The sequence below is a fragment of the Loxodonta africana genome, chromosome 5 (genome assembly GCF_030014295.1).
Source record: "Loxodonta africana isolate mLoxAfr1 chromosome 5, mLoxAfr1.hap2, whole genome shotgun sequence".
Classification (NCBI taxonomy): domain Eukaryota; kingdom Metazoa; phylum Chordata; class Mammalia; order Proboscidea; family Elephantidae; genus Loxodonta; species Loxodonta africana.
In genome coordinates this window covers 40,711,302-40,724,687 of record NC_087346.1, presented here as the reverse complement: position 1 = coordinate 40,724,687, position 13,386 = coordinate 40,711,302, and the positions used below count along the sequence as shown (strand labels likewise).

General features: G+C 40.6%; 1 protein-coding gene across 7 annotated transcripts in view; it reads right to left on the bottom strand.

The window, feature by feature from the left end:
• LEF1 (lymphoid enhancer binding factor 1) overlaps window positions 1–13,386 on the bottom strand; it is a 128,560-nt gene that overhangs the window by 38,524 nt on the left and 76,650 nt on the right. For all 7 annotated transcript variants that reach the window (XM_003410392.4, XM_003410391.4, XM_010590496.3 and 4 more), the window contains exon 4: window positions 6,692–6,824. In XM_003410392.4, the coding sequence (XP_003410440.1) occupies window positions 6,692–6,824 (133 nt within the window). The remainder of the gene's footprint in view (window positions 1–6,691; window positions 6,825–13,386) is intronic.

Below are 13,386 nucleotides of genomic sequence, written 5' to 3'. Positions count from 1 at the left end.
TAAGAAAATTGTAGGCCTTGTTTTTGTGGAGAATGTGAAATTGTTTTGCGTAGTGTGGGAAATGACAGTCCCTCATAAGCAGACAGCCTTCCAGGGTGTGCAAGGATTAGGTGAATTGCCCCTTTCATATTTTCATTGGTTCCCTTATGGACACATAGATTTGGGAAATGTGATACCTCAGAGGATCAAAGTTTAATTAGAATCGTCTTCAGCCTCATAATGGTCACACTTGATATGATTCATTTGGTCTCTGTCTGCCTCTTCAGCTCCAACTAAGCTCTTCATCAAGTTGAGTCCTCTGGGCACCAAGGTCAAGCTGTTCTGGATTAGTTGTATTCCACAGAAAATGAGATGCCACCAAACCATTTCTGGAGCTTGCACTCCCTGGAGCACGCTGCGCTATAACCGTAAAAACCATCTCAAGACCATACCTAATCCGAGTCCCAAATGACACCCCTTTGTTTATACCCTACCTTAGGTGGTTTGTTTTTTTTTTAGGTGGGGGCGGGGGGAAGGAGTAAGAAAAATGTGCAAGGATGTAAAATTAAAACACTTAGACTTCATGTATTTGGAAAAAAGTGATTCTCAACAGAAAAAAGCCACAGAAGTTTCTTTACACAGCTAATCATGGCTTTACAAGACTGCTTCCATATATAAACACACTTTTGAGGTTCAACACCCAGAATATGTCACTCGGTGGTTGTAAATACACTGAGTATGTGGAATTAGGTGAGCACGTGGAAGATACTATTTAAATATTCTGCTTTTTTTACTATTTAAAATGCCTATGAATTTCATTTGGCTCTTAAAGGATACAGAAGGCCTTGAACACACTGGAATGCCTTAAGTCACAAGTGTTGTCCTAAAAGTTGATGTTAATTTGACTTTGAAGTTAGAACAAAACTATTTCCAAACTCTTATAGCAAGTAAGTAGTAAAGAGAAAGGTCTTTACCATCTTTCACTCTCTCTTTCACCACAATTTACGTAATATCATCTCATGTTTTGTTGTTTTTAATAGCCTCAAATCTTTTATTTTTGGCTAGTGTCCTTGTTATCTAATGCTGCTATAATGGAAATACCACAAGTGGATGACTTTAACAAAGAGAAATTTATCTTCTCACAGTTCAGGAGTGAAAGTCCACATTCAGGGTGCCAGCTCTAAGGAACGGCTTTCTTTCTCTGTCGGCTCTGGAGGAAGTTCCTTGCTTCTTTTCAGCTCCTGCACAATCTTCATGTGGCCTGGCATCAATTTCCCCCAACTCTGCTTCCTAGCTTGCTTGTTTATCTTCTTTGTATCTCAAAAGAGATTAACTAAAACACACCCTACACTAATCCTGTCTTATTAACATAAGAAAGACAACCCATTCTCAAATGGGATTATAGCCACAGGCATAGAGGTTAGGATTTACAACACATATTTGGGGGAGGGGGAGACGGGATGGGACACAATTTAATCCACAACAGCTAAAAATATAGATTCTTCTGGTCACAGCGCCCTCATATTTCACACTTTGGGATTTTCTTCTTGGATCTGGAAGAGTTTGGTTACAGAGGTGATGCTAAGGAGTCTATAGCGGTGACTCCTGACATACGGGAATGGCCTGGGAGCTTCTCCAGTTTGCTGTCTCCCTCATCCTAAGATTCAGATACCCCATTAAATCTCTGGGCCTGAAGAGGATTGCTCAGGTTTGAACAGAAAAACCAGGCTAACTCAGAAAAACTTCAGACATTTAGAGGAAATTTGAATGTGTCATTATATTAACTTGAAAACCATGGTTAGAGATCATGTTGCTGTTGTTAGCTGACGTCAAGTTGTCTGACTCACGGCAACAGCACGTACAAGAGAACGAAACGTTGACCAGTCCTGTGCCATCTTCACCATCACTGGTATGACCAAGTCCACTGTTGTGGCCCTGTGTATTTTGAGTACGTTCTAACCTAGGGAAGTCATCTTCCAGCACACTAGCCAATGATATTCAACAGTGATCTACAGGTTTCCATTGGCTACTTTTTGAAGGTAAATTGCCAGGCCTGTCTTTTTAATCTATCTTAATCTGGAAACTCCGCTTAAACCTGTCCACCATGGGTGACCTTGCTGGTCTGGTATTTGAAATACCAGTGGCATAGATTCCCGCAACACACAAGCCACCACAGCCTGACAAACTGACAGATGGGTGGTGGTTTAGAGATCAGAGACTATCTGAAATATCTGTTTTAATCCTTCTATTTTATAGATGTAGAAATTAAGGCCAGAGAAGTGACAGTTCAGGCACCCTGTTTGGGCAGACGTAACATATTTTTTAGTACAGTAATTTTATCACTGGGATGCAGAGAGGTAACCTGCATGCAATCACAAGTCTTTAAACAGACAAGCTTAAAACCTTGCTCTCCACTCTAGTCCTTACTCTAAGTGTGCTTAGAACCCAGCATCTGGAGATACAACAGAACAAAAAACACAAACTAGATGGATTGGGTTTTTCTGTTAGTAGGAGGGAACTAACATTTATTTAGCACTTGCAACACACCAGGTCCTATAAACCAGCTGGGGCTGAGCCGACTCCTGCTCATGACGACCCCATGTGTTCTCAGAGTAGGATTTTCAGTGGTTGATTTTTCAGGAGTAAATCAGCAGTCCTTTTTCCAAGGCACCTCTGGGTAGACTCAAACCTCCAACCCTTTGGTTAGCAGCCAAGCGCGTTCACTGTTTGCCCCAGATTGGATTGTAGCTATTAAGAGTCTTCTCATCTTTTGATCACACCTCCCCCATGCAATTTTCTCTCTTTAGCTCTGAGAAATCTCTTTGTCCTTTGAACTACAACATTTTATTTGTAATTTTAGCATAGTACTTAGGATGTTTTTCATTTTCTTTTATAGTCAGTCTGTGCAAATGATTTCCTGCATGAGCTTATATACTGCTTGGAAAAGAGAGACCATGTTTTACAAACCCACAGATGAACCTAGAGTTGTCTGCAGGGGAAGCTCTTCATGATATTTTTTAAGGACTGAATGAAAGAACAAGTGAAAGGTAATGGTGTTAAAATCAACCCATCCCCTATGCAGTGTCCATATTATCGAACATTTTAAAACAAGCACATGACGTGGCTTAGGTGATTAAGCAAGCAAAAAATGGATCTGGGTCTTCTGAATATCTCGCTGCTGTTTTACAATCCTAGAAGTGTATGCCTTTCAGAGATCCCTAGCAATGTACACCTCTCCATCAGCTGCCATGCTACTGAAGACATCTTTCGCATCATTTATTCAATTAGTATTTACTGAACCCCTAATACACGCCAGAGGCTATACTCAGCATTGGGACAGTATTAAAGATTTTAAAACTTTCATAGTAAATTAGATAAATTTAGATAAACTTATTTTAGAATAAGACTGGATTAATACAGCAATTCTGCCACTCACAATGTATCTTTGAAGAAGTCCTTTAATTGTTATTGTTTTGTAAAATCAGAATAATAACAGATTAGGGATTCTTGTGAGGAATAAATACGCTAACGTGTAGTTCAGAACGGTGCCTGGTACACAGTAAGTGGCCTATAAATGTTTATAGTTATTTCTAAGGATAAAATGGATAATGCACAGATACAAACACGTACCTAAACCCAATACTTCCTTAAAGGTCTTAACATTTTTAGCAGACTAAGAAAAAAAAAAAATTTTTTTTTTGAGTACCCCCCCCCAAAAAAAAGTTCCGTGTTAGCTTCCTTTCCTTCCTGCCCCCGCCCCCCACATACACACGGTGGTGGCGGGGAGAGACAGAGAGAGAGAGAGGAATAGACGGAAAGGCATGCAAAATTATACACATTTTTAGGATAAAATAAACTGTAATCGGACAACTTTAGGTAATGCCCATGAGTTCCTTCTCTGTAGTTAGAGAGAATTTGTTAAAAAAAAAAAAAAAAAAAAAGAGTTTGAGAAGCAATGATATAAATTACAGTTAAAAAGGCAAAACAAGGTAGGGCAGCAGTAGAGACGGGCAGAGAAGGGAAAATTTAAGTGTAATCGGGAGCAAGTTATAAACTTGTTTCTTTTTAAAATTGATTGGTCCCAGAATTCTTCAGAAAAACTACTGGGCCATGATGTATTCTTCTCTTAAATAAGTTAATATTTAAAAGTGCTTAGAACAGGGCCTAGGATCTATATAAACAAAAAAAAAAAAACCCGTTGTCGCCAAGTCAATTCCAAAGAGTAGAACTGCCCCACAGGATTGCCAAGAAGCGGCTGCTAGGTTAGAACTGCTGACCTTTTGGTTAGCAGCCATAGCTCTTAACCACTACATCACTAGGGTTTCCAGGATCTATAAAGTAAGCACTATATAACTATTAGTTAAATAGTTAAAAAATACATATATATATACTATTGATTTTTTTTGCTAATAGTATGTTTGTAAGTTTTATATCTATGTTTAATCATCATCTAGATCTTTATGGTTCCCAGGTGTGTCTCTAGCTCAGACTCTGATCTGAGACTGCGACCCATGTGTTAAATTGCCTATCACATGTCTCCCCTCAGATATTTCAAAGATACCTTAACTCGCTGTCACCAAGACGATATTCTTGACTTTCCTCTCAACTCAGTCCTCTTCCTAAGACCCCCATCTTAGTTTCCTTTCTCACCAGATAGCCACAGTCCTGTCTTTTTGAGGTTTCTTATTCTTTGGAGGCCCTTGATGAAATCAAGCACGACTTAGAATGAGCAACAAAACAAGGGTAAACCTGGAAGCCTCTGCCTAGGCGATTCTCCTCTGAGTCAGGATCAACTGGACAGCAACTGGTTTGGCTTTTGGTTTGGTTGAGAAAAGGTACTTGGGCTCCACTCTTAGGTATTTTAGTTATCTAGTGCTGCTATAACAAAAATATCACAAGTGGATAGCTTTAACAAATAGAAGTTTATTCTCTCAGTTTAGGAGGCTGTAAGTCCAAATTCAGGGCCCAGCTCCAGGGAAAGGCTCTCTTTCTCTCTCTCTTGGCTCTCAGGGAAGGTCCTCGTCATCAATCTTCCCCTGGTCTAGAAGCTTCCAGAGCAGGGACCCCAGGTCCACTCCTGGTGCTTCTTTCTTGGTGGCATGAAGTACCTCTCCTCTGCTCACTTCTCTCTTTTATATCTCAAGAGATTGACTCAAGATACAACCTAATCCTGTAGATTGAGTTCTGCCTTATTAACATAACTGCCTCTAATCCTGCCTCATTAATATCATAGAGGCAGGATTTACAACACATAGGAAAATCACAGCAGATGAGAAAATGGTGGACAAATACACAATACTGGGAGTCATGGCCTAACCAAGTTGACACACATTTTGGCAGACACACAATTCAATCCATAACACAAGTCAAAGTCTGGAAGTAACTAATTCCTTAAATAAGTTTTTCATTTGAATGATGGAGGAAACTGAAGGTGTGAAGATTTTAACCCCAAAAATGTTATCAGTGATGGAAAGAACACCCAGCCTCTGTTAACTCCACTCTTTTTTCATTAAAAAAAAAAAAATACACTTACTAAATTTTGTTGTGCATTGTAAGTCAAAAATAAAAACAAAAACCAAACCGGTTGCTGTCAAATCGATTCTGACTCATGGCAACCCCCTGTGTGTCAGGGGAGAACTTCACTCCACAGGGTTTTCAATGGCTAATTTTTTAGAAGTAGATAGCCAGGCCTTTCTTCTGAGGCACCTCTAGGTGAACTTGAACCACCAACCTTTGGATTAGCGGCCAAGTATGTTAACTGCTTGCACCACCCAGGGACAAAAGGGTGAAATGCAGGAGACAGCAAATTTTAAACCTTCATATTCTCATTTTTATTTGGTTTTATAGGATCTTTTATTTTGAACCTCCAAGATACTGGTGAGGTTGAAGTGCGCATGTGCATAGAAAGAGCTTAGGCCGACCTGTAAGCAAATTCATCCTCAAAGTTTGCCCTAAGTGGCCAGCCCAGAAGGCCTGAAGAACCCGAGTTTTGTGTCCTAAAACCACACCCACACCCATACACATCAGGCAGAATTTATTATTTCTCAGACCCCCTATGATGTATGTTTTTCTGTAAATGAAATAGAAGCAGAACATAGTAGTAACGTAAAGGAGCAGAAGATGGTTCGTGTTGCCGTGGCTTTAAACGGAGGTGGTTTTGTGCTTTAATTATCATTTATAATATCTAAATGGTAAATTTAAAAAAAGAAGAGAAAACACAACAGCGATATAACTCAATAACCAAAAGAAATCACGAAAGGCTGAAAAAGAGAACATCTGAGGTGAAAATCTTCTATTTTGTCCCTTCTCTAACTTCTTTCACACTTCCATCAACACCTCGTACATGCTGAAATACACGGATACAGGAGGGGGCACTCAGGATGGGATTTTTTGTATATTTGCACAATATACTGGTTTCTATTATAGGTTGTAGATTTTTTAGAGCTGTCACTTTGACTGGAAACGACCCTCCTATGCTTTTCTTCTGTTTTTTAATTCTAAAAAAATAAAAGAAGCAACAATAGATTCTCGTGGGCTTACAGAGAATTGCTATCAAGTAAATCGCTCTCGTCTTCTACAAATGTGTTTTGATCCACTCAGTGACATGGGGCAAAGACAGTGGTGGGGTCATCTAGGCACCACAGGAGGCTGACCAATGGGCTTGGCACCCTGTTCAGAGAAAACACGGGGTTTGGAAGGCAGGTGCTCTCACCTTGTTTGGAGTTGACATCTGATGGGATGTGTGACGGGTGTGATCCTGGAGAAAAGTGCTCGTCACTGTAAGTGATGAGGGGGGTGAGAGGGTGGACCGCATGGGATGGCTGCACCACGGGCACTTTATTTGACTGCAAAGTAACAACAAAGTCAACAGTTAATGGGGATGCCCAGCTCACGTGTCCCAAAGAAAAATCCGCACAACAGCAGTAACTGGCCATCAGCATAACCCCACAACCATATCCAGACCCTGGACAACTGCAACCATCTGCTGTACACACCTAAACCTGCAGAGTTTTTCCATGTTAAATATCCCTCAAATACATGACTGTCCCACCATACCAAGAGGCTACCAGTTACTTAATCCAGGCCCCTTGGGGGACTGAGGTTGGGCACTATTATTTCCTGTGACGTGATCTGTGCGTGCACGTTTTACTGTCCCTTTTGGATCATCACCCCAGGTTACTGGGGCAAAAGTTATGAATGTTTTATAAGCTTTTTATTCATTAAGTATGTCTGGTATAAAAAAGGCACTCAAAAATTGTTCTATGAACAAACGAATTTATTTATAAAGTAACCCAATAAATACAAATTTGCTACACTGATATCCCCTTACGGCATAAATTCATGATTCTGTAGTTGTATATCTTTAAGAAGCATTTTACGTCCTTTTTTTTCCATGTTTTATCAATTAGCTCTGTCAATTAGACATGACTGTCCACCATTCGGAATCGACTCGACGGCACTGGCTTTGGTTTTTGGTTTATCCACCATTACGCTTTAGCCCCTACTCAGTTCAGCTTCTGGCTCTTTATTTCTAGATGTCTTAGCTGATCAAAGTAGATTTCCAATCTTGAGTTTAACTGGACAATATGAAATACAGCCTGCAAGAACTTCTAAAATTGCTAACATTTTTATATTTTACCATACTTTCCACGTTTTTAACACGTTTAAAAAGAAATTTTATTATTTAATTTGGAAGTCTAAAACTGCTCAACAATAAAAGGTTCAGTCTATTTATCTGGACTTCGTTAATTTGGAAGCTGTGATCGTGTTTGGGTAAAGTCTATTTTTTCAAGACAGTGCTTGCTAAGCAAACCAATAATGTAAACAAGATTCAGACAGGTTTAACTTAATTAAGGGAATCATTTTTAAGAAGCTCAACACACACACAGACAAATAAAAAAGAAAAGAAAGGAAACCCACACAATTATATACATGCCAGAAGATGTTTCTCATTTTACACTCATCTGAAAAAAAAAAAAAAATTTTTTATTTTTATTTTTATTAATTAAAGCAGCCTTGGAAGATCTCTACAGAGAATCGCTCTAGTAATGCGAAACTTGTGAATTTAGGGGGAACAGAATGGAATGAATTTTGAATGTCCTCTAATTCACTAGTTCAGACATGCCTTCACCATAATTAGTTTGAATTAGTGAGATTTTACTATAGGCTAAAATGTGTGTTAAATCAGTTTCTCCAGAAAAAAAATCCACATAAAAAAAACTGAAAATTTGAGGAAATACCTGAAAAACTGTGCAATGTAAATTGCTTAAAACAGAGGCATGAATATGATGTGGTTACAAGGGCCCCAGCAACACACATGTGCATAGTGGTTACACTATGACACACACTTATTTTTTGTTTGCTATTTTTTACAAAGTAGGTACAGAGAGTATGTGGCTTCCAAAGGGTTAGGACTACCCTCAGGAAAATTAGGAACAATTACCCTAGTAAGACCTAATTCTTTTTACAACCTATCATTACAACCTACACCAAAAAGAAACTTACAGAAAGAAAAAAAAAAAGGCAAGGAGGAAAAAAAAAAATCAACTTTTTTAAAAAGACGATGTAATTTCCATACTAGCTTTTCCCTGTTTTATAATTATTAGCTTCTCTCTAGTGGCAAACCTGCATAGCTTGTATAGCCCGTGGCATTTATTAAATACAGCACCATTATCAAAGCCACACGATTTTCCTCCACACATCTCAGCACAGACATCTATGCATATAAATCCGTAGAAGGTTAAAAAATGTTTCGATGCTTTTTAAGTGTTAATGATGGAGTTCACAGAACATACAGAATCAGCTTCTTAAATGCAAGGAATGTAGAATGCTGGAGCAGGTGGGGGTAGGGTGGGGACAGGAGGACATTCATACTACAGACCCTTTTGAAAATGGAAACAAAAATCTCAACACCAAAATACTGAAATGAATATATTTCAACTACAGAGGAGCCGTTTCGAGTTTCATTTCAGAAGTCTCCTAAGAAGCATAATTGCCAAACAGTCTACAAAGATAATTTCTTAGGGCAGTTATAAAGAGGGGCAGAGAAGACATCTTCTGGAAATATATATATTTTGCATGCCTTTCTTGTTTCCAGAGCACCACCTTAAGGAACCTGCATTAGCAGGCAGTATCTTCTTAATGTCTGACCTATCCCTCCAGTCATACAGCTCAGAATCTGGTGCCATGAATTCTTGCTAAATTATGCTATCCTCGCCTTCCTCTTAATTTTACGGTTTTCAACACAGATTTGCTTTCCTGTGGGAAGGAGATAAGAAGCCGAGGATTTTAATTTAAGCTCCGGCCTTGTCTTATATGTTGCAAGATGGATAGCGAAAGCAGTACTAGTAGGTGTGTTAAAGCCAACCAGGATTATGTCCATTTTTGTGGCCAAATAATAACAGCAATATGAAATCTCAATAATATGTATGAAAAGAATTCTAAGGTTAGATTTCTCCTCCTGCCAGCCATCTCCACCATGTACATAAACGGAACAAAGTGGATTCCCACCTATACCGCAGATGCCGACCACGTCACCATCACAGGAAAGTGTCCTCGGCCCTAAATTTGTGGGCTTCCTCTGACATCGGGAGTCACTGTCATTTAATACTACCTGCTACACGAGGTGAGAACCCTGGCACTGTTACCATGGCTAAGTTTTAAGATGGGCGCTATAACCATTTTTAAATCTACTCTTACAAGCTCCAAACAGCAACAACACGGTGTATTTGGGGGCGGGGAGTGAGAGGTGGGAAGTATAAAACCGACTACCTAAGTCTGTGTAGGCAAGTTTACGTAACTACATTATAAATGCATAGATACACATTATATGCGTGTGAATGTGTACCTAAACCGTGCCAACCACTGTCCTAGGTACCAATGGACAACACAGACAAGGTCCCTATTCTCATGCAGCTTACTTTCTAGGGGCATGGAAGTGAGGAAGGGGAGCGTTGGGGGAAAAGAAAAAAGATGTAAAAAAACAAGCAGAATCTGAAAAGAGAGTGCCAAATACTATGGAGAAAATAAGCCCAGGTGGTAAGACAGTGCGTCTTCTTATATGCCTTCATATCATGTTAAGGCTGTAAGAACTCAAAAGTGCAATTAGTCCAAGATCCTTATTTTATAAGACAAGAAGCTGAGAAACAAGGGTCAACAGGGAACGGGTGGCTAAGCCAGGACTGCTGTCAGCAATTCTAATAATACAGCCCTGCTCAGTCCACAGCTTCAGTAATACAGGGTCACGGCGAATACGATGGGAACGGGATCCCTGAGCCACCCAATACCTCGGAACCAAGCAGTCAATCAAGTCGATCTTTTTGGCTCTTACTCTGTGTAAATACTGCACCTACAGTACTGCATGTACTAGAACCTGTGTCTCCTGACTCCCATGCCAGTGCTGTTCCCACTCCACATCTCACTGTGAAGGAGGCAGAAAGGGTAACAATCACTTGGGTTCTTTTCATGTGAAGGTAGAACCAAGTAAGTCTTAGCTTCCAGTGGAGAATCAGTCACCAGGCAATCCCAATGTGTATTCCTTTGTTTTATTATCGCAGAAAGCCTGCTGGGATATGTATTTACTCTGCCTTTATGAGATACCTGGCAGCCTGCAGTCATCCCAGACTCTCCACTCTTGCTCAAGGAGGCTCAGTAACTTGTCCAGGCACAAGGTACTCATGCTGGTGACTTGTAAGTAGCTTTAAGTGGCTGAGCCAGGCTTCCACCCCCGATACTCTGATTCCAAATACACATTCTTGAATCTCAGGCAGTATACTGGCCAGGTGAGCAACGGGAAAGTCATAAAGATCGAAAGAGAAGAGGTACTGGAAAAGGTGTAAAAAATATCAACGGTCAACTCTGAAAGACAGTTCTCCCATTGCTCTCAAAACTCATACAGGGCTATTCGGGAATTTTGCAATCCTTTCCCAAACTTGAAAAACCACAATCAGGCCACAAGATTCACGTCACACATAATTACAACTAACACTTACCAAGTGCTTACTGTGTGCTAAGCGCTTTATCCTCACAACAACCTCTGAGGCAAGTACCATTATTATGCCCTTTTTACAGGTGAGGAAACTGAGGCACAGAGAAGTTAAGTAAGTTTCCCAAGGGCACACAGCTAGTAAGTGGCAAAGCTAGGATTCAAATGCAAGAAATTTGGCTCTAAGGCCATGTCTACACTATACCATACTGCCTCCCTGAAGAGCCAGTTCATAAAATCTTGGACACTGAGTTGACTATCCGGGCCACACCTGACAGTGTGACATCCACGAAATGACTGTGGTCTCTGTCCCAGGCACAGGAATCACATCAGACAAGGAGGTATGTCATGAGAAGCAGTTAGAGCTACAGAGACTCAACTGCGGCCTTTCTCTCCAGGCCTGAAAAACATTCCAAGGAAGCCGGCTTGGCTGCCATCCAGACTGGTCCCTGGCAGGTAAGGACCTCTTTGGTATCACAGCCAATAAAACCCACACCTCCTCTGGGCACGAAGTGGGTGCCACTTAGGGGTTCCGAGAGCCACCCCAAAGCAGCGTTCCCAGAAATGACCCACTCACCACTGGCAATAACTCAAGTTGTCATGAAAGCTGTGAACCTCCACAGAATGTGGTTCTGGGAAGAGCTAAAAAGTGGTTCAGCTCCCTACTGGCTAAGGCCGCGGACCTGCTGGTAAGTGGAGTAATTGGGGGAGGTACCTGCTGGCATGGTAGCTAGTCCTCATTTTGAACATCTCCAGATTTCAACTAAGCCCAAAGCGCAGGATCCGGCTGTGCGTAAATGTCTTGAGCTCCATTTCAATTTGCTGTGCATTTTAGCAATAGTCCTCCTGGTAATAATGGAATCCAGGGGAGTTCTAACATTCCAACAACTTACTGAGATGAGGAATTTCATCTGGCTTCAATAGTTATGCTGGCATTTTACTTTTTATTAAACCCTTAAGAAGTCTGGTGCTCGTGAAATAGATAGAAGCCATGTAATTTAATTCCATGTCTTCCTTCTCTTCTGAAACTCTGAGCTTCTCAAGTCTTCCCACAAAGAGGAACAGATTTAATTTACTCCTAAAAGATATGTTGATTCTTGAATCAACTTGTTATTGTTAGCTGTCAGTTGCCATTGCATTGATTTACAAAGTAAAACTGCTCCACAGAGTCTTCTTGGCTATAATCTTAACAAAGGCAAATTGCCAGACCTATATTCTGTGGTACCACTGGGTAGGTTCGTCTGTGTTACAGTTGAGCGCAAACAGTTTGCGCTACCTAGGGACCTTAACTAGACCTCAAAAATAACATTTAGTCCTGGAAATCCTTCCTAAGATACCAAAGCTAAACACCTGAGTCAGGGCTGACGAGACCTACTGCTGGCTGTGAGGCAGCAGCACTTTTCAGATAATGACAAGCCCCAGGTTCTAAAGACCTCCCCAGCAGGAACTGGAAAGTTCTAGAGTTTGCAAATGACAATTATTGCATGAGCCCAACTCTGGAGGCCAAGGAATAGCCTAGAGACCTCCTCTATCATTGTAAAACTACAATGTTTTCCTACAGGAGGAAGGAACATGTCAGAAGGAAAAGGAAAGGAATTAACATGGACTGCATACCCGGTACGTGACTGTTGCCACAGTTGCGCTTTTATGTATTCTGGCACTAATCCACGGAAGTGAGCATTATTACCCTGTATTTATAGATGGGGAAGCTGAGTCTTTTTGGACACGGTGCTAAGTAATAATTAGTCAAGGGAGGAATTGTGCCAGCACTGGTCTGATACCGAGGTCCCTGCCCTCCCCATACCATACTGCTCAGTACTTAGCTCCTCTCTCTGCATCTGTTCCAGACCACTCTGCCAGGTGAGTCTGGCCTGTCACAGGCTCTGTGAAGAAGCCCCTAGACAGAAACAACTGACCATTTGGTGAAGACTGCTGTCACTAGCAGGACGGCAAACTCCCAGAAAGAGGCCTTTAAAAAAAAGGCCTAGAGCACCCATTATGCCCCAAGTGCTCTATAAGGTGATTTCTGTACGTTTTATCATTTAATCCTGAAAAAAAAAACCTAGATTAGGTATTATGATTTGTTTTCCAAAAAGAAGAAAACTAAGGTTCTGAGAAGGTAAGTCATTTATACAAAGTCACACAGTTATTTAAGTAACAGAACAGAGCAGGGATTTTAATCCAAGTCTGGGAGACTCCAAAGACCATAGTTTGTATTCCAAGGATCCAAAGACTGGCATTCTCTATCTGCCAAGTGGAAGAGACAAGTAACAATATAGTTGAATACTGATGTGTGTGGGCACTGGAGGCACACAGTTCTGATCCCAAACATTCAAATACCATTTAATCCTTATACTTGGGTAATTCACTTAATTTTCAGAAATCTCAGTTTCCTCATATGTAAAATGCACATAATAATACCT